We start from the raw sequence: 23,449 nt of genomic DNA on the forward strand, positions 1-23,449 counted from the left end.
GGACAACCACATCCAGCTTGCTGTCATAGCAAACTTTAACTAACAGCTAATTGGATTTATTATTAGTAAGCTTAATGAAGTGTTGGATGATACCTGAAGTGTATCACATTTTTAAGGGTGTTAAAACACGGTCCCAAGTGTTCAAGCAAATTGATGAGAATCATGCTAGGGAGAACTGAAAATGGATGATGTATGATAATAATACTGTGGCACTGGTCAGGTCAGACCAGTAACTGGCTCATGTCGCACCCCTTACTAGTCTATGATCTGGTGCGCTGCTCCCTTGAAACACAAAAAAAGAAGCTCTCCCCATCATAGTCTGGCACTCCAAGCTAGATCCATGCCTCCTCAGCCCTTCAGCAGAAGAACAGAAAATAGAAAGATAAAAAGGACTTCTACTTAAACTGTAGTAATCTGACTACTACGTTCATTTAAAATGGCTTCTTACCACATACAAAGTGCTGAAGTAAATTTCTGTACCAGCATTCTGAAATGCCGAGGTAAAAAATGCAGGAACTTATTGTACTTTCCAGTAGCACCCACCCTTTACTACACTTCTGGTACTGGTGCTTAATTACTTCCATCCTTGACATTATGGGGGGATGGGGAGTCAGCTACTCAATGAAGAATTCAAAGTTTAATGACAGAATTTTTTCTTAACTTCATTAACCACATGAACTCAGGCATGAGCTCTCAGCCCCATTAGGCACCCTATTCAACCAAAGCCTGAGCACCGACTTCGTCCCAGCTAAATGGAGGACAGTCACTGTCATCCCTCTACACAAAGGTGGAGCGTCCACTGACCCAGGCAATTATAGGCCCATCAGCCTAACTAGCTTGATATTCAAGGCCACGGAACGCATTATCATGGAGCTTATAAACAAGGATACTGGCAACCTCCAAATGCTTGACCCCACACAGTTTGGTTTTATCAAAGAGAGATCTTGCCCATTATACTTGGTCAACTTCCTTGAAACAGTCACCAAAGCCATGGACGAGGGGGAAGACAGTGCACACCAACTACCTTGACCTAGCCAAACCCTTTGACACTATTCCCCACTCAGGCATAACAGATAAACTCTCCCAGCTAGACATCAACCCGTATGTTACCAGATGGGTACCAATAAAACAAAACAGATCCACGACCTGGAAGGTGGCTCTGGAAATCCAGAATTAAAAAGGCAGATAAAGTACTAATGTTCCTTCTTCCGCTGAAGCAGAAAATGAAAGGCTCCAAGTTAAATAAAATTTTCTTGCTTTAATAAAACAATTGAAAACCAGCAATCTCATCAAGCGCTTTCGCTCAGCCTGGTGCTGAGCTTTTTCAAGATACAATCATTTCAAGCTAGCAGCTCTTTGTATACATACTAAAAATGCAGTCAATTATTCAATTAATAGGGAAGAAGGTCTAATTAACTCTTCAAATCCCTTACTTGCACAAAACATATTTGTAACCAACATTTACTAAGCACAACTTGCTGCAGTGTTCAGAAATGTATATATATAAAAACAAAACAATAATCAATTGTTAGTATGCGCATGAATTGCCATAAAAATATACAATATTAAAAACAATGTTCAAAAGCCAATGCTATGTACTTATTGGTGTATTTAATATTCTACCCTAACATGACACAATAATCAGGTAGTAAGTACTGCAATGCTTTGGCTGATGAATTTGTAACTTATAAAATCTATTAATAATTTCATAATGTAAAACACTCTAAAAATATTTAAATATAATGTATATACCAAAATGTTGTTTCTATATGCTGAATCCTTAAAAACACTAAAAATTCCAAATTTATAATTTTGCCTTCCTTAGCTTCAAGACGCTACTAATACTGCAAGCGTCATTGAGCCCTGGCCGCCTTCCCGTGTCTAACCTCAACTGCCATATTAATTCTTTATATTCTAAAAGGGACCCCCAGTCACCACCCCTCTCATCCATCTTTACCTGTTCTAAAATAATAAATTTAATTTCCATATTGGGACAAAAAAGGGAATGTCTATAAAAAGCATTGGTTTCCTTTTTCTTGATTATATCGTACTGATGTTCATAAATGCGTCTTCTAAGGGTTCTCTCAGTCTTTCCTATGTAAAAACTTTTACATCTTGTACATAAACCCAAATAGACAATGAATTTAGCATTACAATTGTAGTAGCCCCTTGGTTGACACAGGAATTTTCTTGATGGTAAATATAACCTATGTCCATTAAATATAGCTGGGCATTGTTTGCACATTCCGCACTTGTATGTGCCTTCTTTTTTGTTCCCACTGCATACCATTGGTTTAGTCTGGATCATTTCTAACATTTCTTTTATATTAGTACCCCTACGTCTAATGAATCTAGGAAACTCTGGGATCATGCTGCCCAATCTGTCATCCAGCCTTAAAATCGGCCAGTATTTCTTTACACTGTTTTCCACAACATCATGGTCAATACCAAAGGTATGGATGTATCCTTTTTGTTCCAAGTTCTGCAGGCTGCTGCCTGCTTGGCATGTTGGTGTACCCGTAGTGCCCAGCAGAGGTGGATATTTTGTTTCCCTGTTACTAATAATTTCTGCTGCTAATTCTTCAACCAAAAGGCTTGGAAACCCTCTTTCAAGGAATCTTTCTTTTAGAAAATTAATTTCTTCCATAAACATTTGTGTTGTGTTGCACATTCATGACACATTTTGGTTTCAAAAATTTTGGTTACAAATATGTTTTGTGCAAGTAAGGGATTTGAAGAGTTAATCAGACCTTCTCCCCTATTAATTGAATGACTGCATTTTTAGTATGTATACAAAGAGCTGCTAGCTTGAAATGATTGTATCTTGAAAAAGCTCAGCACCAGGCTGAGCGAAAGCGCTTGATGAGATTGTTGGTTTTTGATTGTTTTATTAAAGCAAGAAAATTTTATCTAACTTGGAGCCTTTCATTTTCTGCTTCAGCGGAAGAAGGAACATTAGTACTTTATCTGCCTTTTTCATTCTGGATTTCCAGAGCCACCTTCCAGGTCGTGGATCTGTTTTGTTTTATTGGTACCTCTTGCTTGTTCCTGGTTGCTTTTTTTGATTTGTTCTGGATCCATGGCGGAAGAAGGAGCGCAGAGTACTTTCTCCGATACTCCCCAGTTATTTAAACCAGGAGAAGACAGCGCACCGGTTACAAGGGCAGAGTTTAACCAGGTGCTAGACATGCTAAACCAGTTGACCAGCATGCTCAACAGTAGTGGAGTTGAGCGACCAATGGTTTTTCCAGGTAACCAGCAGCAGGGCTTAGAGCGGAAGAGAAGATGCACCTCCGCTCATAACGAGCACAATGAGCAAACCGGCAGTGGTGCTTGTCTGGGAACCTGCCATCAGCAGGCAGGTTTGAAGCGAAATGGTAATGACAGCAGTAAGGGCAGCAACGTTCTGCCTAATGAAACTGGAATGCAGGAGAAGCGCTTTGACTTTGGAGCATGGGCTGGCCAGCAATTCTGGTTTTGTGAAGGTACTGTTAATTCAAATAGTAACTCAAATAGTAATTCTGACATCAATGCCGGCATAGAAAAAGATTTTAATATTCTCCGTGACAAGCTTTATTCCTTTAAAGCAAACCAGCTGGAAATAGACTACCTAAAGGAATGTGTTAAAGTGAGAAGAATACCGAAGGGATTAAGGTGTTTTAAATTTCCCAACAATGTGCAAAAGGACTCTAACTACTACAAAAAATTGTGTGATGTATTCAATCGTGCTGGTATAGAAATGTTAGAAGTCATGGTAGCAGAATATGAAACAAAAGCAGAAGCCTTACTGAATGACTTAAATGTTTTGAACAACAGTTTGATTAATGATGAAAAATTTGTTTCTGTTAAACGAAATTATGATAATATTTTTAAGGAAGTTGACCAGCACTGTTTGAGAATTTTAAACCGCAAGATACACAAGTTAGACAGGGACTTAAAGGAATATAATGAAGGGGTGGCTTATCCACTGCCAATTAAAGCTAAACAGTACAATAACAGCAACAGTGGTGCACATGGCAATTTCAATAGAGGTTATAGAACAGAAATGACCTATGAGACACCAAGGTACAACCCAAGGTTTGTGGAGAAGGATAGAGGTACCTCTCATCAGGATTTTCCCTTTCCCCCAAACAGGGAGGGGGGGAGGGGGAACAGACTTTTTCAGGGGTGGGGGAACAAGTAGATCAGGATACACAAGCTACTCTCAGTAATTCATCAATGACTAACACTGTAACTAGTATAGATGTTTCAAATAAGGTTACAGTAGTAACAGAAAATTATTTTTCGATCTACAACTACACCAACATTAGTTTGGGAACAGAACACTTTGACTTATTCACAAAGGGATTGCACTTTGTGCCAGCGTTTTCTAATAGGATGGAACAGGAGTTAATAGACTTAAAAATGTTCAGTAGGCAACTGAATTTAATGCTTTATTTTAAAGGAGAACTTCCTGTAAGCATAGAACTTTCACGTAAGAGTACATTCAACCCACCTATGGATCCAATAGTAAAAATATTTGAATAAATGATGGAAAAAGACATCAGGATGATTAACAATAAAAAGCAAAGGAATGACTCCCAAAATATTAGTAGGAATGAGATGAATTTGATTAAGGATCTTAAAGTTAACAGCGTTAGGGCGATGAAAACAGATAAGGGGGGGGGGGTAGTTCTGATGTATAATTCTGACTACATCCAGTACATTGAACGGATGTTACAAGATCCGGAGCAGTATGAGCAAGTGTCTAGCAATGAGTTACACATGGCATATTCTAGGACTAGTTTCATTTTATATGATCACCTCTTGCAAGGGGTTTTTAATGAAAAATTGTATATTGCATTTTTAGTATGTATACAAAGAGCTGCTAGCTTGAAATGATTGTATCTTGAAAAAGCTCAGCACCAGGCTGAGCGAAAGCGCTTGATGAGATTGTTGGTTTTCGATTGTTTTATTAAAGCAAGAAAATTTTATCTAACTTGAAGCCTTTCATTTTCTGCTTCAGCGGAAGTAGGAACATTAGTACTTTATCTGCCTTTTTAATTCTGGATTTCCAGAGCCACCTTCCAGGTCGTGGATCTGTTTTGTTTTATTGGTACCTCTTGCTTGTTCCTGGTTACCAGATGGGTAGCTAAATGGCTCAGTGACAGAACCCACTCAGCCAATGTAGGGGAAGCCACCTCTAGTAGTAGACTTGTAATGAGCAGTGTACGCCAAAGATCGGTCTTGGGGCCTCTACTGTTTGGGATATACTTTTCCAAGGTGCAAGCCAAAACTAGTGGTCTATGGCTGACCAAGTTTGCAGATCACTGCAAGCTGGGCGTGATCTTAAATTCCCCTAGTGATGTGAACATCCTCCAAGAGGGCCTTACCCAAAGTAGTGACTGGTATCAGAAGCATGGCCTCAAACTGAATGTCAAGAAATGCATCATTATCCCCTTTGGGGAAAATGGCATCCCCACTAATTATCACATTAACAACAATGTACTAAGCATGCAATCAGTCGTGAGGGACTTGGGTACCCAGGTTGATAGCAACCTGACTTCTGACCACCATGTTGCCTCCATTGTACAGAAGGCTTTCTACATGGCCCACCTCATAAATAAGGGTATTTCATCCAGGAACAAGGAGGTCATAACATCCCTGTACTCCTCCCTTATCAGACCCATTATCAAGTACAATGCCCCCTTCATGCCAAGCACATGCAGCAGCTGGAGAGACCACAGAGGTTCTTGACCAGGAAAACCCAGGGTCTCAAACACCTATCCTATACAGATAGGCGAAAAGCCTCGCAATCTGCATGCAAGACCTTACCTTGGTCTGTAACATTAATAGAACTTGTTGGCAGGAAAGATTTGTGTCCCAAAAACTCCCCATCTGTGGAATAGACTCCCACTCCATGTCAAGCAGAGTACCTCTCTAGCGCTCTTTAAGAGGAACCTGGGTGAATGGATAGGAAACAGAAAATACACTCCTGGGATTCCACCTGTGTACCTGCTGGAGAGAGGAAACAGGTGCTGACTTTGAGGGAACATGGGCGAAATTCTTGGCTAGACTTATAAGGGCCTCCAGGCCAATAGCCTAGTATCATCCTATGAACCTATGAATTCTGAGGAGGACGAGTAAGCTAATCCCCACCTTTTATATTTAATCTACGCGTTAGAAGCTGTTCAGGTGAGAATGCGGATGTATTACAGTTATCTTACAAAACTCTTGTAATTTTCCAAGAAATTATTCGGGTTCCTATTACGTTATCGAACTTCAACAAGTTTGAACCCTATATGGTTGAAACCAAATAGATGAACTTGCTGAAGTTCGAATACATAAAAAAATAAATAAATGAAAGATGCAACAGTAAACTAACTGTTGCAAGTAGGGGGGCAAGCCCCCCGCACCCCCTGCTCTTTAAATATACCAACTCTGAGACCGCACTATAGTGCGGAAAGGGAATATTTCCCTTTACTACACTGTAGTGCGATCTCGGAGTTGGTATATTTAAAGAGTGGGTGGTGTGGGGTTGCAGGGGGGCTTGCCCCCCTGCTTGCAACAGTTAGTTTACTGTTGCATCTTTTTTTTTTTTGCACCGTGTTCGAAGTTTTGAAACTTCGAACAGACAAATTCGATACTTCAAAACTTCGATCACGTAATAGGAACCCTAATTATTCATCTTTGCCAATAAACCGGCATTGTTATTACTGCTGAATTGTTACTTCTAAGGTGAAGGGGTGGCTAAGGTGATAAAATGGGTACTCAGCAAAAGAGTTATGACCTAACAAGGCAGGCAAAGTCTGATGCTGGTCAATGAAGGCATTTAGATAAGAGCATGACTGATTACTGCTGCACTCTATTCTCCTTTTTTCACAGCAGAGATATTCCGATAAAAATTGCATGATGTGTATAAAAACATTATAATTAAAATTAAATGGAACTTACCTACACTTGTGCTTTCTGCAGCATTGTGATCTAAGATTAGAGTTCAGACACTAAAATATTATGTTGATATTCTCAGCATGTCTATTTGTGATTATATTTGTGGATAACAAGCCTAAATATATAAAAAATACACGTGATTCTGAGCGCCTACTAATAGTTATCCTGTTGGACAGCTTGTTAGTCTAATACTGTAACTACTGTACAAAGAACCTTGTGAATGTGAAGATTCTTGGGCTGATGATGGCTTTATTTACACTGTGTTAGACAGGTGACACACAGATAGATGTAACATAAATGGGTGATGTATTGTTTTGCTGACTGAAACAGGAGGACAAGAAGGAGCGGTGTTACATCTATGGCACAAGAACTGAAACACAAAAGTCGACAGAATCTGAAGCACTAAATCTACAATACAAAACCATGACCTATATTTGAATATGCATCTTTCAAATCCACTCCCTCAAAAAGCCAAAATAATAATGATCACTGTATGGTCAAGATTATAAATCTGTATGATATGTTTGATTAAGCAGCTTTTCCTCTGATTTAATGTGCAGTGCATACTCCACAACTGGGGTCAGCAATGCCTGAAAATACAGTCAAAGGGAGTTTCTACATGCATCTCTGCCAGTGTCCAATGTCATCATCAAATGTTACTAAAAGTCACTGCTGAAAACTTAAGTTGATATATACAGAGAGAAAAAAAATTCAGTATTTATAATCTTACGTGTTGCTCCTGTGGAATCATCTAGAGAATGTTCCCCTTTAAGGTACTGTGAAGGAAGACGACCACTATAATCTCGCACTTTCTCCTTGGCACCTGTAATAAGCAGAGGCACACGTTACACAGTAATGGTTTACTGACAACCTACCTTACTTATCTGGGAAGAAATTACCTTCTCTGGTGCCTTCCTGATACTCATCCTCCACTCCCACCCATCCAAAGAAAACAAAAGGACGTGCATAGGCTTTATTAATGTATCATAAAGTTGATGGCTATAGAGTACAATTACAGATAACTGAGACCTTGAAATGGCCATTAATCACAAAGTAAAGCAGAACTACTGAGTAAAAAATCACTCTGGACAAAAGACTCAGCAATGTATACAGCTAAAGGGACATGAACAAATTCATAACAAGACTGAACTACCTAAGAATAAGGGACTCACAGACTCAAGGATATAAAACTTCCCCATTTCACTTTTATGTCATAAACTTAACTTTTTATGTGAAATAATATATTTTATGCTAAGAAAAACATATTTTAATGGACTGTCACTTTGGAAGCTGACTGACTAGTATATCCTTTGCAAACATAACCCATATAGCTAAGTCTACTGCAGAATAATCGACAAATACAACACTCTCACATTTTGGCAAGTACCTGATACAGTATGCTTGATCCTCTGGTTGGAGCATATATTAGCTCTTCCAGGGTGTTTGTGATAATAAAGTCCAGGAAGTGCTTTGCCTGTGAGTTTGAGGCAGTGTACACTTTCCACTAACATTCTATAAATCTATATTGAGGGATAGTTAAAGTCACCCATCAACAGGGTATCTTGGTTGGACAGTGAGTGGCTTAGGTTTAGGTAAGAGTTGTGAAAATGTAGGGACACAGAATGTGACCTGTAGCTAGCTGTGATATGGTGAGGTACCTTATCTATGGTGACTTGTACATGGCTGAGCTCCATCGTATCATCTTGTATAACTAACTTGGAGGTATGTTTGTTGCTATGTAGAACGAGACACGTCCACCTTTGGCTCCAATCTCTGCTGCTGTTGGTCTAAATGTGTGGAAGGCACTGTAGCCCTGCACTGCCAGAGTACTTTCTACAATTTTAAACTAAGTCTCAGTCATGACATAAATGTCTACAATCTGCAGTGTGAGGAGGGCTTGAAAGGTGTGGAGTTTTTTTGTTTAGGCTCCAAGCATTCAGCAGTAACACCTTAAGGTTGCTTGTAGACCTGTTCTTTATGTTGGTAGTTTTGTCTTTTTGGAATTACCTAAAAAAGGCTCTAAGGGGGTGGATAAAGTTGTAGCCAATACTTGAAAGTCTGGGGGGGGGGGGGGACAGGTGCAGCCCATCCTTGGCAAAGTAATGTGGTCTTTTGAACTATACCAAGAACCGAATGCTCACCAACAGTATACAAGAGGAGAAGTTAGCACGAATCAATGTGGAGATGTTGTATCCAAAACCAAATTCAAACCACAAATTACAGATGTGCTGAAACGAGGCCAATAAACGCTCCAAAAATACGACAAGTTTGTTTATTGATTAAAACAACAATGCGTCTCAAACAACAGTGCGTCGACCTAGGTTTCGTCCGTCTCCACGGACTTCTTCAGAACACTGTAGCATAACAAACCAAATGCTTAAATAATCAGCTTAATCCCATTAAACAACCTGTCACCTGCTTGATTGCATAATGAGATAAATGAATACTTAATTAAATTGAAATAAAATTTAAAATTTTTTAAAAACAAGCATGGACAAAATAGATAGACCTTGAGGTTTTAAATTACACATAAGATATACATAAACAATGCCTCGTATAGCAAAATATATCTACTGTATATAATTAAATCAATGAACCACGTGGGTAAATATGTATATATATAAAAATATATATCATTTAAATGCATATAAAGATATAAATGTAAATATAAATATAATAATTAATAAATATAAATAATTGAATAAAACACTAGTGTAATGTAAACATGTAAATGTTTTTACAGAGAGGTGTTAATAATAAATAAATAAATAAATATATATACATATATATATATATACATATTTACCCACGTGGTTCATTGATTTAATTATATACAGTAGATATATTTTGCTATACGAGGCATTGTTTATGTATATCTTATGTGTAATTTAAAACCTCAAGGTCTATCTATTTTGTCCATGCTTTTAAAAAAAAAAAAAAAAAAAAAAAAAAAAAAATTTAAATTTTATTTCAATTTAATTAAGTATTCATTTATCTCATTATGCAATCAAGCAGGTGACAGGTTGTTTAATGGGATTAAGGTGATTATTTAAGCATGTGGTTTTTTATGCTACAGTGTTCTGAAGAAGTCCGTGGAGACGGACGAAACCTAGGTCGACGCACTGTTGTTTGAGACGCATTGTTGTTTTAATCAATAAACAAACTTGTCGTACTTTTGGAGCGTTTATTGGCCTCGTTTCAGCACATCTGCAATTTGTGGTTTGAATTTGGTTCTGGATACAACATCTCCACATTGATTCGTGCTAACTTCTCCTCTTGTATACTGTTGGTGAGCATTCGGTTCTTGGTATAGTTCTTGTGGGTCTATACGTTATGGAGGATGAAGGTGGCGTGGTCGATGTGGGCGTGTTACTTAAAGAAATGAATGAGCAGTTGAAGCTTCATACTGCTCTCATCCACCAGCTTATGTCAGCTTCCAACACAGACATTACATCTACGGGGAGTTTGGGCTTGCCGCTCACCCAAGCTTCCCCTTCGTCAGACTATCCAGGTATTAGCGGTATCGGCACAACTGATCAACATAAAAATATGGCTCGGTCTCATGACCGGGTTATGCTGGTTAGTAATGCATCTTGGAAACTTAACCAGTATTCGTTTAACTCAACACAAACTCCCAAAAAAGCTGATGCCCATATTGTGAAGGGAAATATGAGGGAGTTACTTAAACAATTTGAAGTGAAATTGTTACATTAAAGCGTACGCAAATGGAAAATGGATATTTGCGTAAAAACATTGAATTAGGGTTAGTACAGAAAGGTCTCAGATTATGGAGATACCCTAATGGCAGGGAGCGTGAACCAGATATGTTAACAGAGTTACATGAACTATTTAACAAGACCGGTTTGGCAATATTGGAAATTATGATCAAATTTAATGATAGAAAAATTGAATCCCTATTATCTGAGATAGAAGAACTGAACAACAGCATCAGCCAGGATCTTTTGTTTGACTAATACTATACAAATTATGCAAACATCATCAAGGATGTGGAACATAGCTGTGACATTTTATATGATAAAAAACAAAATAAAATTAAGAGGGATACCAAGATCTATGCATCTGGCAGGGTATACCCTAAGTCACATTGTACACATAATGCAAAGAATAAAACGATCGATAGTATTGGCCGTCTGGATGTACTCGATGACATCACTTCCCCTCCTCAACCGGAAGAATATGTACAACGACAACATGGTAGTCCGGGTAATGCTGATGGACTCAGAAGATCCAAAAGACTGAGAGGACAATATGTTTTCGAGGATGATGACGATTTTGAAAATACAGGCGCACGGCCGAGGAGGGATCCGGATTACTACAAAAAAGTGAATTTTCAAAAAAACGCGTGGGGGGCGCGCAAGTAGCCGATGGCGTCCACCATGAAAAGGTACTTGGTAAGCACTCCCATACGCTTTCAACTTTTAGTTTTGATTCGATAAAAACGGATGCTAGCAATAACATCGCACCTTTGGTTTTTAAAGACATTAATATCATAGAAAAGGTTATATGTAATAATAGTTTGGTTGATAATATGTTTAATAATTTTTCAAACATGGACAATATATCTAACGTTGGGGTATTAGACGATCAGACGGATAACACTACGAGTGCAATAAATCAACGGACTACTATGGATTTTATGGACAGTAATGATTTAACTTTACATCAGTTTGATGGACAATCATTAATATGCAACACTAGTTTTTTAAATGAGCGAGATAAGAGTTTTGTGTGCAATATTATGTGCAATAACTGTACAGGTTTGTCTGGTTTACTACATGAAGAAGCTGTTGTGGATACAACACCTGATAGTGGCTCTGATCATGAAGGGGAATGTGGTTTGTTATCTCAACCTAATATTGTGGTTAATGATAAGGGTGACTTTACACTATATAATTATACAAGTCAGGCTTTTGATAGTGATTGTGTTAACCTGTTCTCAAAGGGTTTTAGTTTTGTTCCATGTAGGAGAGGGAATATAGTGAATACAATTGTTGATTTAAAATTATTCACTAGGAAATTAAATTTAAAAATTATGTACCAAGATAACCCTTGTGACATAAATATACATGGTAAACATAAGTTGTCCAAACCAAGTACGCTTAATCCACCCATGCACGAGAAGGTGGCCTTTTTTGAAAAAGTAACGGAAAATGATATTAGGGATGTTTTTACGAAATACCATACAAAGTATAATAACAATATGACTAAAAAGGAGGAAGCCACATTAAAAAGAATTCTGTCAACTAAAAGTATTAGAATTATGAAACCTGACAAGGGCAGTGGAGTAGTCATTGTTGACTACCAGGATTATGTAACTTATATGAATGCCCTTTTGACGGGAGACACTTGTGTTGAAATTAGTAAGAATGAAATTAACATAGCTCATAAAAGAATAGATACAACATTATTTGATATGTTACATCAGGGTGAATTAGATGAACAGGATTGGCGTTTCTTACAGAATGAATATCCAGTCATTAGTGGTATTTTTGGCATCCCCAAAATACATAAAGGCTTGGATAATTTACAGTTCAGAGCCATTGTGGATGGTAAACGCAGCAAAACACATTTTATAAGCCAATATTTAGATAATTTTTTAAAACCTGGCATAGAATTTTTTGCACATATACTAAAGGACTCATGGGATTTTTTAGCCAAAATTAACTCCATTGTATTCAATCCGGGGGATACATTTATTACTATGGATGTTTGCAATTTGTTTACGGTCATTCCCCACGACAAGGGGCTGGAATGGTTAGAAGAACAGTTATTTTACACAAATTTATATGATCAAAATAAAATTAATGTATTGACTAAACTCATGGGGATCGTGTTGAAAAATAATTTTTTATATTTTGAAGGCGCCTATTTTAAACAAAAGAGTGGAGTGGCCATGGGGGCAGCTTGCGCCCCCAGTTTTGCAAACTTTGTATTAACATACTGGGAGTTAAATTATGTGTTCAATTCAGAATTTTTTAAACATGTTAAGTTTTATGGCCGATTTTTAGATGATTTATTTATTATTTGGAACGGTGAACAGGCAGGTTTAAAGGCCTTCATTGAGTATCTAGATAGTAGTGTATGGTTTTTGAAATTCACATATAATGTAAGTCAGGATAGTATAAGTTATTTGGATATTAAATTATCTTTTGATACTAGCAAAAATAAGTTAACATCAAACATATATAGAAAACCCACCTTCTCAAACTCCTATCTACACTATGACAGCTGGCACCCTGACCACCAGAAGAAGGCTGTGGTCAAAGGCCAGCTGGTTAGAGCAGCCCGAATGGTGAGTGAGGAGGTGGATTTTCACAAAGAATTAAAATTCATTATCACACTTTTTTTAAATCGGGGCTACCCAACTGAATTTTGTAGTAGCATTGCTAATGAAGTTATAAATAAAAGGGAGAATGGCTTTTATAAAGCCTTATTGAATGATACTGTGGGTATGTCCATTAGTAGCAATCAAACTAAAAACATTGTTAACAAGCGATTTGCATGTAATAGAACACCTTTATTTATCACTACTTATAATGACACTTTTGAGGTCATTAGAAGCATTATTAAAAAGAATTGGAACTTCATAAAATTGGATAACACAATGGGGGAACTTTTCAAAGGAAGTATTACATACATTTTCAGGAAAGATACATCATTTAAGGAGTTGTTTGAAGGTCTAAACGCTGGGGCTGTGAAGTTTTCTAACAAACCTATGGGTAATTTTAAATGTGGGAGGTGTTCTGTATGTAAATATGTAATCAACATTGATAAAATGGTGACAGTTAATAGACATATTGTTAGGATACACCAACATATTAATTGTTACACACGTAATATTGTTTACATTGCAGTGTGTCAACACTGCGAAAGTTTTTATGTTGGGAAAACTAGTAGGCGTATGAGGGATAGGATTAAAACACATATCGGATATTAGAAATGGAAAATTAACCAACGCCTTAGCTAGACATATAAATCAGTTCAAAAGTCACCATTTTAAGTTTTTTGGTATATTCCACCAATATATGGATCAGCAAGGTAAAGTTACCAAATTTAACCTTGACACAATGGAGTTAAGAATGCAAATTTTATTGAATGCCCACCAGTATCCTGGGTTGAATGAATATATTAGCATAAAACCCATATTATGGTTACACAATAGTAAAGGTAGTTAAAATGGTATATTGACATATATTCATGTATTTAAATATTATATTAATTTTTATCAATTTATATTGGATATGACACATCTGTACAGGATACATTCATATGTTCACAAACACGGCCATTTTATTCATTTTATATTTTTCAACATATTTAATAAATGCATAAGTACATTAAGACGAGACATATATATATTTATTTATTATTAACACCTCTCTGTATAAACATTTACATGTTTACATTACACTAGTGTTTTATTCAATTATTTATATTTATTAATTATTATATTTATATTTACATTTATATCTTTATATGCATTTAAATGATATATATTTTTATATATATACATATTTGCCCACGTGGTTCATTGATTTAATTATATACAGTAGATATATTTTGCTATACGAGGCATTGTTTATGTATATCTTATGTGTAATTTAAAACCTCAAGGTCTATCTATTTTGTCCATGCTTGTTTTTAAAAAATTTTACATTTTATTTCAATTTAATTAAGTATTCATTTATCTCATTATGCAATCAAGCAGGTGACAGGTTGTTTAATGGGATTAAGCTGATTATTTAAGCATTTGGTTTGTTATGCTACAGTGTTCTGAAGAAGTCCGTGGAGACGGACGAAACCTAGGTCGACGCACTGTTGTTTGAGACGCATTGTTGTTTTAATCAATAAACAAACTTGTCGTATTTTTGGAGCGTTTATTGGCCTCGTTTCAGCACATCTGTAATTTGTGGTTTGAATTTGGTTTTGGATACAACATCTCCACATTGATTCGTGCTAACTTCTCCTATTGTATACTGTTAATGTGGTCTTTTGACCATGTTCTCCCATGCTGACAGATATTGGATCTCCCTGCAGGGACACCAGAAACCAAGCCAATTATTAAAATCAATCATTTTATGTTCATATTGGGGCATCAACCTTGGGAAAGGTAGAATGCTGCTCAATGCAAGACTCATACCTATCTGTGACACATATTCTGAGAGATTCATTATAACTCTTTTCATATCGTCCAGTAAGATTAAGTATCAGGCCATTTACATCCACATATTCTAGTATAGAATCATACTGGTACTTGGGATGCAGTAACTTGAGTGAATGTGTGATACTGTGGATCCTGGCTCCAGACAGGCAACTAACCATTTTCTTCTCCTTATCTAACTGGTGAGAGGGGCATCTGTGTGTTGCACAACGGAGCTTCAATGACAAAAGTATTAGGTAAAGTATATGCTTGCCTTATGTGCTTTGCTCTTTGGAGACCACTGGGTGTAAGCTTATGTGAGGTGTTTGGTGTTACTTTTGGTGTGTGCTTTAGTGATTGCTGAGGAGCAGTGTTACCGTTAGGTAGCAATGGAGGTCTTAGACATTTAAGAAGGTTTCCTTTAAGTGCCTCAATATAAGACACTGTACAAGACAATGTATGTGTGTGGTAAGCAGTGTGTCTGAGGGATGTAAGTATTCCTGATAACCTTATTTGTATGTGAGATTTTTGCCTCCAAGGAAATTCTGTACTTACATCTCTTGCATACAGTGTTATTTTCTTTAAAGAATAACTGGCTCTCTGAGGACATGAGACAATTGCTACATTGCCTTAGAGTGCCAAACATACCAAGTTGGCCTCAGAGACATTTGGAAATTACATATCCCTGTTGCTTTGCCCTGTAATAGGGTGAGCCACTAAGGATTAGAGTTTAACAGGTGCCACCTAGGGTAGTTTCTGAGGTTAAGAGCAAGAAGTTATGCAATGCTAAAATATGGTACTGCTATTGGATGGGCAAGCTAACTGCACTAAGCTTATTTCTGCACAATGCCACTATACTTTGGGAAATTTTACTATCTAGGCATTTGTTACTATAAAGGATGGGTATACAGTTAATCGAATGGACTAAACATCAAATGGCAAAAAAAGCAAAAGCACATCATTAGAAGTCCATTCATTGAATCTGCACTTCATTAAACCTGTGAGATGGAGAAAGTAACTACTTGGCCAACACTTCCTTGTCTCACAAACGGCAGCATTTTAACCCCACCCCCAACTATATATATCAACTCAGAGATTGCACTACAGTGGGGAACTGCGAGGCGGGGTAGTGTTGGCCAACTTGTTACTTTCCTTGTCTCACAGGTTCGATGATGTGCCTTTGCTGTTTTGCCATTCAATGTTTAGTTCGTTCGACGATTAACCATAGACCCTGTAAAGGACACTAACCACTGCTGCCTGGTGAGCAGCTCCACAAAACCATGCCTAATTTATAGCAAAGAAAAAAGCTTGAAAACTGACTCCTATAACCTCTAGCAACTTTGAGCTTCCTACATTGATTCCCAACTCAAACAGACTAGGTAAATACTTTCCGCCACAAAAGAGATGATCCTGGAATTTCATAATGTAAAAGTACAGCAAAAGCAACTCCCAAGTGCAAATTAAACAACTATGTCCCTAGCCAACTCATCCTTGGAGGCACATAGAACTAGAAAAGCCAACAAACCAAGAAATTACTACTTCTGCCATGAAATGAAATAAATGCTTTAAAAATGCTCAAAAACAGTACTGATAACCGTATAAAGCAAGTGCAGTAAATTAAGAAAATATTATCATAGTTTGGATGGCTCTGGATGCATTTGAAACAAAAACATAGCAGCTTTCTCAGTAAGCAGCTGCAATAGTGAGCTATGCTTGAACACCTGGCTATTAGCCACTTATTTCCTTTTAGCTCACTGGTCAACAACCCTGTAGCACATTTACTCTTGATGTCACAGTCAATAGGCAAAGTTACAAGCTTATGTTTGATTCACTGATCAATTTCACATAACATTACCGACATTCATTACTACTAAACATTTACAACCTACCATCTATGAGATCTTATATTATGAACTGAGTTACAGTTGTCACACAATTCTATTCCCAATCATGGATTTGCAGTGTGACTATGAGATCATCCTTAGGGATGAAACTATAGATTGACTGTATATGAATGGGATCCCAGGCTGAAGGATACATCACAAAATATTAATTAAAATGCTTCGATCATCTAACAAAATGCTAGCTTTCACCGCCAAAGATAACAACTCAGCTGGGGAAGCTCTGTTTATGAACTCAGTTGGTAAAGTCTGGAACTACTGAACTAAACTTACAACCTTCTCCAACCCAATTAAAGAAAAACCTTAATCAATACTTCACTATCGAATGCCTCCAAATGACCCTCTTCACGACGTCGAAGGCCGAGGGTGAACTGCTCTCCCTGGGATCAGAGAGCAGCCCCTCGGATCCGACGTGTGGATCGGCGCTGGAGTCGACGCGATCGGACCCGAAAGAGCAGTGCGCTCCAACCGCATCGGAGCTGAAGACACACTAACCCCTCTGGATCTGAGGCGCAGCTCACGGACCCGAGAGCTCGGATCCGAAAAAGGACCTGACAAACTTGAGGGTACAGCCGGCGTTGGAAGTAGCGGTTATTATCGGCGCCGACACCCCGGCTCCGACGCTACCTGGATCCGACGTCTCCGAAACCCGATAATGGATCAGTGAAAGAGCAATGGGGCAAAAAAGGGGGCTGAGCTCCCCCCCGGAGGGGGGGAGGCAAGAGCACTCACATCTGCATCTGGGCCTGGAGAAAGCGACGCATCATCTGGTCCATGTCCGCGTCTGAAAGGCTCCTAGTGGATCTAGAAGAAGCCGCCGAGGCTGGCCGGGAAGGCCGCCTAGACGACCTTGAAGGTGACCGGGTCACCTCCTCCGGCTCCAGAGAGAAATGTGGAGAATGAAGCCGAGAGGGGGGGAAGGCCCGAGCTGTTTAGCCGGCGGGGCCGAGGGGGCAGAATTGGCCCACCGCTTGTGGCTCCTATGCCTCTCTCTGTCACGCTCCTTGTCCCTTTTCTCTCTCTTCCTGGAGTTCCTCACTCCCTCGGCCGCAGTGGGAGTTTGAGTCCCAGCCAGGGGAGTACGAACAGTCAGCGGAACAGCCGCAGCCGCGGTTGGTGCCACTAAGGGGGACGAGGACGAAGCAGAATCCGCAAGCAAAAGGCCCGCAAGGATTAACTTGGTCCTCCTGTCCCTCACAGCCCGGGGGTTACAGGCCGCACAAATTTGGCAGCCTGATGAAAGATGGGCCACCCCCAGGCAAATAACGCACTGAGTGCGGCCATCGGCTGGGGACAGCTTATGGCCACACTCAGAGCATTTAGAAAATATGGCCTTAGGGCCTTCAGCCATATTAACACACACAGATAAGGGGAAGGGGGACTACAACTAACAGACTACTATAAAAAATTTTTAACTAAGTATACTAAGGGTCGGAAGTAAACACACATGCACACACACACAATTTTGAAGAAAAAACTAGAGAATAAAACCCTCTAATTTACTCACAAACCACCAGGAGCTCGTCACTCGTGCTTCAAGAAGCCGCGGCAAATGAGATCTGAGGACTGGAGGGAGGTAGTAGGGTATTATGGGTAAGGGGAGGGGCTTGGAGCTCGGATTTCTAGCTTGGAAAGCTGCCGGCTCGGATCCGATACCCCACAGGTTGCTGATCAAATTAAGTTAACTACTCCAGATTATTAATTAAAACGCTTTGAGCCTCTAACAAAATGCTAGCTTTCACCACCAAAGATAACAACTCAGCTGGGGAAGCTCTGTTTATGAACTCAGTTGGTAAAGTCTGGAACTACTGAACTAAACTTACAGCCCTCTCCAACCCAATTAAAGAAAAACCTTAATCAATACTTCACTATGCAATGGCTCTGTCCTTGCTCTACCCCTGACTAATCCCCACACTTTTCTACTGTGCAGTGTCTCTGAATCCTAACCTAATTACTCTTTACAAACATGTTGTTTAAGTGAAATCTAGAATGTATTTTAAGTAACCTATAAAGAAACACACAAATATATATGAACTTTTTAATGCTGGGCTGGGAACTTGGAAAGTGACCTACAAATATATTGTATAACCTCTATCTTGAATTATACTAATAGTGGAATGGTTTCAATATGCAACAATTTCTCTGGATTGCATTTATCTATTTATTTTACATTGTATTATGCTGTTCTGTCTTATGTCTTCTATATGGAGCTTTTCTCCCCGGGCCTCCGCTGAAAATGGACATATATCCAGTTGGACCTTCCCGGTCAACAAATGTAAAATAAAATAAATTAGAACACCATCAGCCTGCACTGAACCTGGCAAATCTCAATGGTTCCCTAAACTCTAAATAACCCACATTCTGGGCAATACATTATATAAAAATTATTAAGTTCTTTTGATATCCAGGGCTGTAAGTGTCAAATTTTAATATCATAGTCAAAAGTTTTCCGATTGCTACTAATGGGCTTCACTTCACAGCATTATTACTGCATAATTCTGCTTAAAAATAGTGTCAAACATTCTTGTGACTGTCTTTTTTCAAAAATTCTATCTCCCTTCATTTTTCAAACACAGTCATAAGATCGGCAGGTTCAGATATAGGCAAATGCAATAAAAAATTCATCAAGCATTAGAGTCCAATCATTTGATGAACATAGCTTTTTAAGTATCTATTTTGAAAGGACAAAGAAAAAAACCCTGAAGTCCCAGCTGTGTTGGCATACAGAGATAAAACCCTGATTATAACCAATTTGATTGGAGTGCCATTTATGTTGGGGTGGGGGACAACAGAAATTTTGACAATTAGCCTCCTTCTCTCTTTATAGGAAGAGAGGCAGGGAGAGTGTATCTCCTCACGCTTGTGCGCATGCAGACACATACACATGCACACAGTGGTTAACGTCCTACTGGAGACTGGGACTCGTACAGAGGGTGCGGCATACAAGGTGGGGCAGGGTCAGTTGGTTATACTGAATATAGAGGCATGGACACACACACACAAAGAAATTCCATTACACACCAATTCCTTGCCAGTGACAGACCATGTGCAGAGAAAGCTACGGATTCATAAAGGAAAAAAAAATAGTTTCTCCCAGTGCAGAGATGACAGCATCCCACTCCCTAACTAACACAACCCTTGCCACTAGGAATGAGAGGGCCAGAGGACTACTGCCCACACTGTCTGGGAGGGCAAGGCTTGATGGTCAACACAGGGTGATAGTGCAAAAAACTAATGGGCAAAAATATGAGCAGACATTCCCAATGTCAATAAAAGCACAAACTTCCAAATGTAATAAACAGCAACAAAAATAAATAAATAATAACATTTAAAAAATGTGTAAAGTAGTACTTGAAAAAGGTCAGAGATCTCTCTGCATCTCCATGTGAGGAGTGCACTTTCCTGCTTATACATTCTCTGATGTTGGGCAACATTAAAAACAAAAGAAAAACTTAGGGCTCAATAAAACAATAAAAATAAAACAATACAGCTCAGAGGCCATATGACTGTGGATTTATGATGTATTAGCTATGGAGAAGTGTACTGGCTCACAGACTGGCCAGGAGGATAGGGCCTGGTGGTTGCCTTTGTTTTATCTTGCAACTTTGTCATTTTCAGTATTCAACCCATTTCTGAGAACATCAAGAATGTGAAAACTGTAACATATGGGGGGGGGGGGGTACTTTCAGGGCCACACATCTTGTCTGAGGGGGGTGTGGGCTTCAACTTCAATTTTAAGTGCTTACTTCCTAAACACTGTCCAAATTTTAATACAAAGCATTGAAAATACAAATTATTTAAAAAATAAAGTCCAAGATATGCAAGTTATTCAGAACAGATGCACTCTGAGTAAAACATAAGTCATGCAGTATTAAAGTCAAACAAAATACAGACTGTATAAACTATAAACACTGCAAGATATACAAATCTTCCAACAGTTCTCCAAAGTAAAAAGTGACACATCAGGCAGCCAAGACCACACATAGACACTTATTCACCAAGTCCATGGACAGGAAGTACTGCAGGGCTAAGCTTATTGCCACATCCAAAGGATGCACAATGTTCTTCAATCTATCTGCTTTCTACTTCTAGTACATATATTTTTTGCTGATTAGTGAGATGCACAATGTCAGGGATTTAAGCTACTCAACAGAAGAAAGCAAACTTGTCTAGCTCGTCTGACTTGTGGTTCATAACAGCTAGCTTTGGGTAGTACATGCATGTGTTTGTGTACGTAATCGTGTCTCAACCACTGACCAGATATAGTGTTTGCATATGTTTTCATATAACCCCATTGCATCACTTAAGTATAAAAAAACATCTGGAGGAAAATTCTAGCTTCCATCTTTAGTTCGTAATCGAGCCCATCCAATCTCCTTAACATTCCTTTCCTGACACACACCCCCCCCCCCCCCCCAATAACTAACATTATGGTCTTTATGGGCTACATCATTTCACTCCACCTTCATGTGCCTTTCCTTCACTGTAACATATCTACGTCATAATTTAACTACAGAAAGTGCAACCATAGATTCATCAGTGAAAATGAATAGTTAAAAAGCTGCTGCACAGCAGTGGTATGTCTGTAATCTTGTGATCTTCAAGAATGTAACAGTGCAAACTGTAGCATTACCCTGGAATAGTTCAAAGCTCTCAGCATTTTCTTAGGGACAGAAAAACAGCTGTATGTGGCACTGACCAAAAAGACATCTAACCTGTAAACTCTGCTTCCAAGTGCTTGCGTGGTTCCTGTACTGTAAAGTAAACAGTTATCAAAGAACCAAGACAAATGCAGTAGTATGATCTATAAAATGAAGGAGAGAAACAACCAATATTCCTTGTTAAACCAGAACAGAACAATGACATGCTGCAGTTTATGAGCCTTCTGCTAGGTTGAAGAGGGTGCAGAGTGAATGAATGTGTGTGTGTGTGTGTGTGTGTGTGTGTGTGTGTGTGTGTGTGTGTGTGTGTGTGTGTGTATATGCACAGCCGCACATGCACAGAAACTTAGCCTTCTGATTTAATTATAGAATGACATTTACCCATATAGCATGAAGTTACAAGCCACTCACTTTTAACAGCAATAAAATACTACTGTAATCCTTCTCGGAAACAGGATGCATCAGACATGAACTGCTTTTAACTGGGTCAACATATACAAAAGCACTGTGTCGTAATGTCATTCTCAGGCATAAAGTAAATCTGTTAGTTCAGACAGGGTTTCTGGTGGCTGCATGCTGGAGAGTGTAGCAGTTTTTATGGGCAACAACTCTTGCTGATTGGTGGGGGAAAGTGCCTCCTCAAGAGAATCTATTAACTATAATACAGACTGGATCATAGGCAAGCACCAGGCATACAAAACTTTGAATTATCAGAGATGAGCACATGGAATGCAAAACAAACAAAAAAAAAACACGTGCCTTCATCCCTTCATTTGTGTGAAGATGCCATGAGGAAGCAAAAGTCCTGGTCAGAGTTTTAGTAGGAATCATGTGAGGTATATGAGGCTTGTAAACAGAATCAGGCTTTTTACATCTGACTGCTGAAGATGTTTTGTGAGCTGTGCAACAGCTGCTAATATTAAGGTAGCCTTCCCTAAAACTTGCAAAATGAAAACCTTCCAAGGAAAATGAATGACAACCAGACCAAAACTGTGAGATGCAAAAAACTAATTTAACTATGCAGTTATGTGATTTTATTGTTAAAAAAGTGTGTTTTTTAATGTTTTTTTACAACATAGTTCTTTTTTCCCCCCTGAAACACAGGCTGACACTCATGGAAAATGCAGCAGCTAAAATCAACCACCAAAAGGCCATTTTTGTTTTTGTATGCCACTACCTATAACATGATATTGGTCAACAGACAGACCTAACAATTGGCCTACAAGGCAGAAGGTTCTTGTAATTTATTTATGAACCAACACCAGCAAAAAAGTATAGTTGTGTACACTTACCATAAATGTAGACACTCGAGTGTATTCACTGTTGCAGTCCTGACTTGTGGGATTTCCTGCCGTGGAAACCCTTTGTCAGCCTGACTACCAGAGTAAAAGACTCCCTTCTCCTATGACCGATGGACGCACTTGACTGAAGTCAGTATGCTGGGGTATAAATGCAGTCCACCTACGTCAATACTTCAGTTGTTTTCTTGCCCCTAGTAGTTCGGAGCCCCTCCAACAGGAACAGTAGGTCAAGGCCAGATTAACAGGGCAAGGTGGCGGGTAGGATTCCACGGTACATGGAACAGCAAGGTCAAGCTCAGATGATAGGGAGAGGATCCCGAGACAAGCAGGGGTGTACAGGAGGGATCCCTGGTACATGAAAGAAAATAACAGTCTCCCTGTAGGCTAAGAGGGAGGAGGGAGGGAAGATGACTGCAACAGTGAATACACTTGAATAACTACATTTATGGTAAGCGTACACAACTGTATTATATTCTTCGTGTTTCACTGTTGCAG

General features: G+C 38.8%; 1 protein-coding gene across 4 annotated transcripts in view; it reads right to left on the reverse strand.

Annotated features, from left to right (window-relative positions):
- Positions 1-23,449, reverse strand: part of LOC122817080 (ankyrin repeat domain-containing protein SOWAHC-like) — an 877,444-nt gene that overhangs the window by 127,762 nt on the left and 726,233 nt on the right. For all 4 annotated transcript variants that reach the window (XM_044090234.1, XM_044090232.1, XM_044090233.1 and 1 more), the window contains exon 12: positions 7,661-7,753. In XM_044090234.1, coding sequence (XP_043946169.1) covers positions 7,661-7,753 — 93 coding nt within the window. The remainder of the gene's footprint in view (positions 1-7,660; positions 7,754-23,449) is intronic.

This window comes from Protopterus annectens, chromosome 12.part0 (genome assembly GCF_019279795.1).
Source record: "Protopterus annectens isolate FY-2018-M chromosome 12.part0, PAN1.0, whole genome shotgun sequence".
Lineage (NCBI taxonomy): Eukaryota > Metazoa > Chordata > Ceratodontiformes > Protopteridae > Protopterus > Protopterus annectens.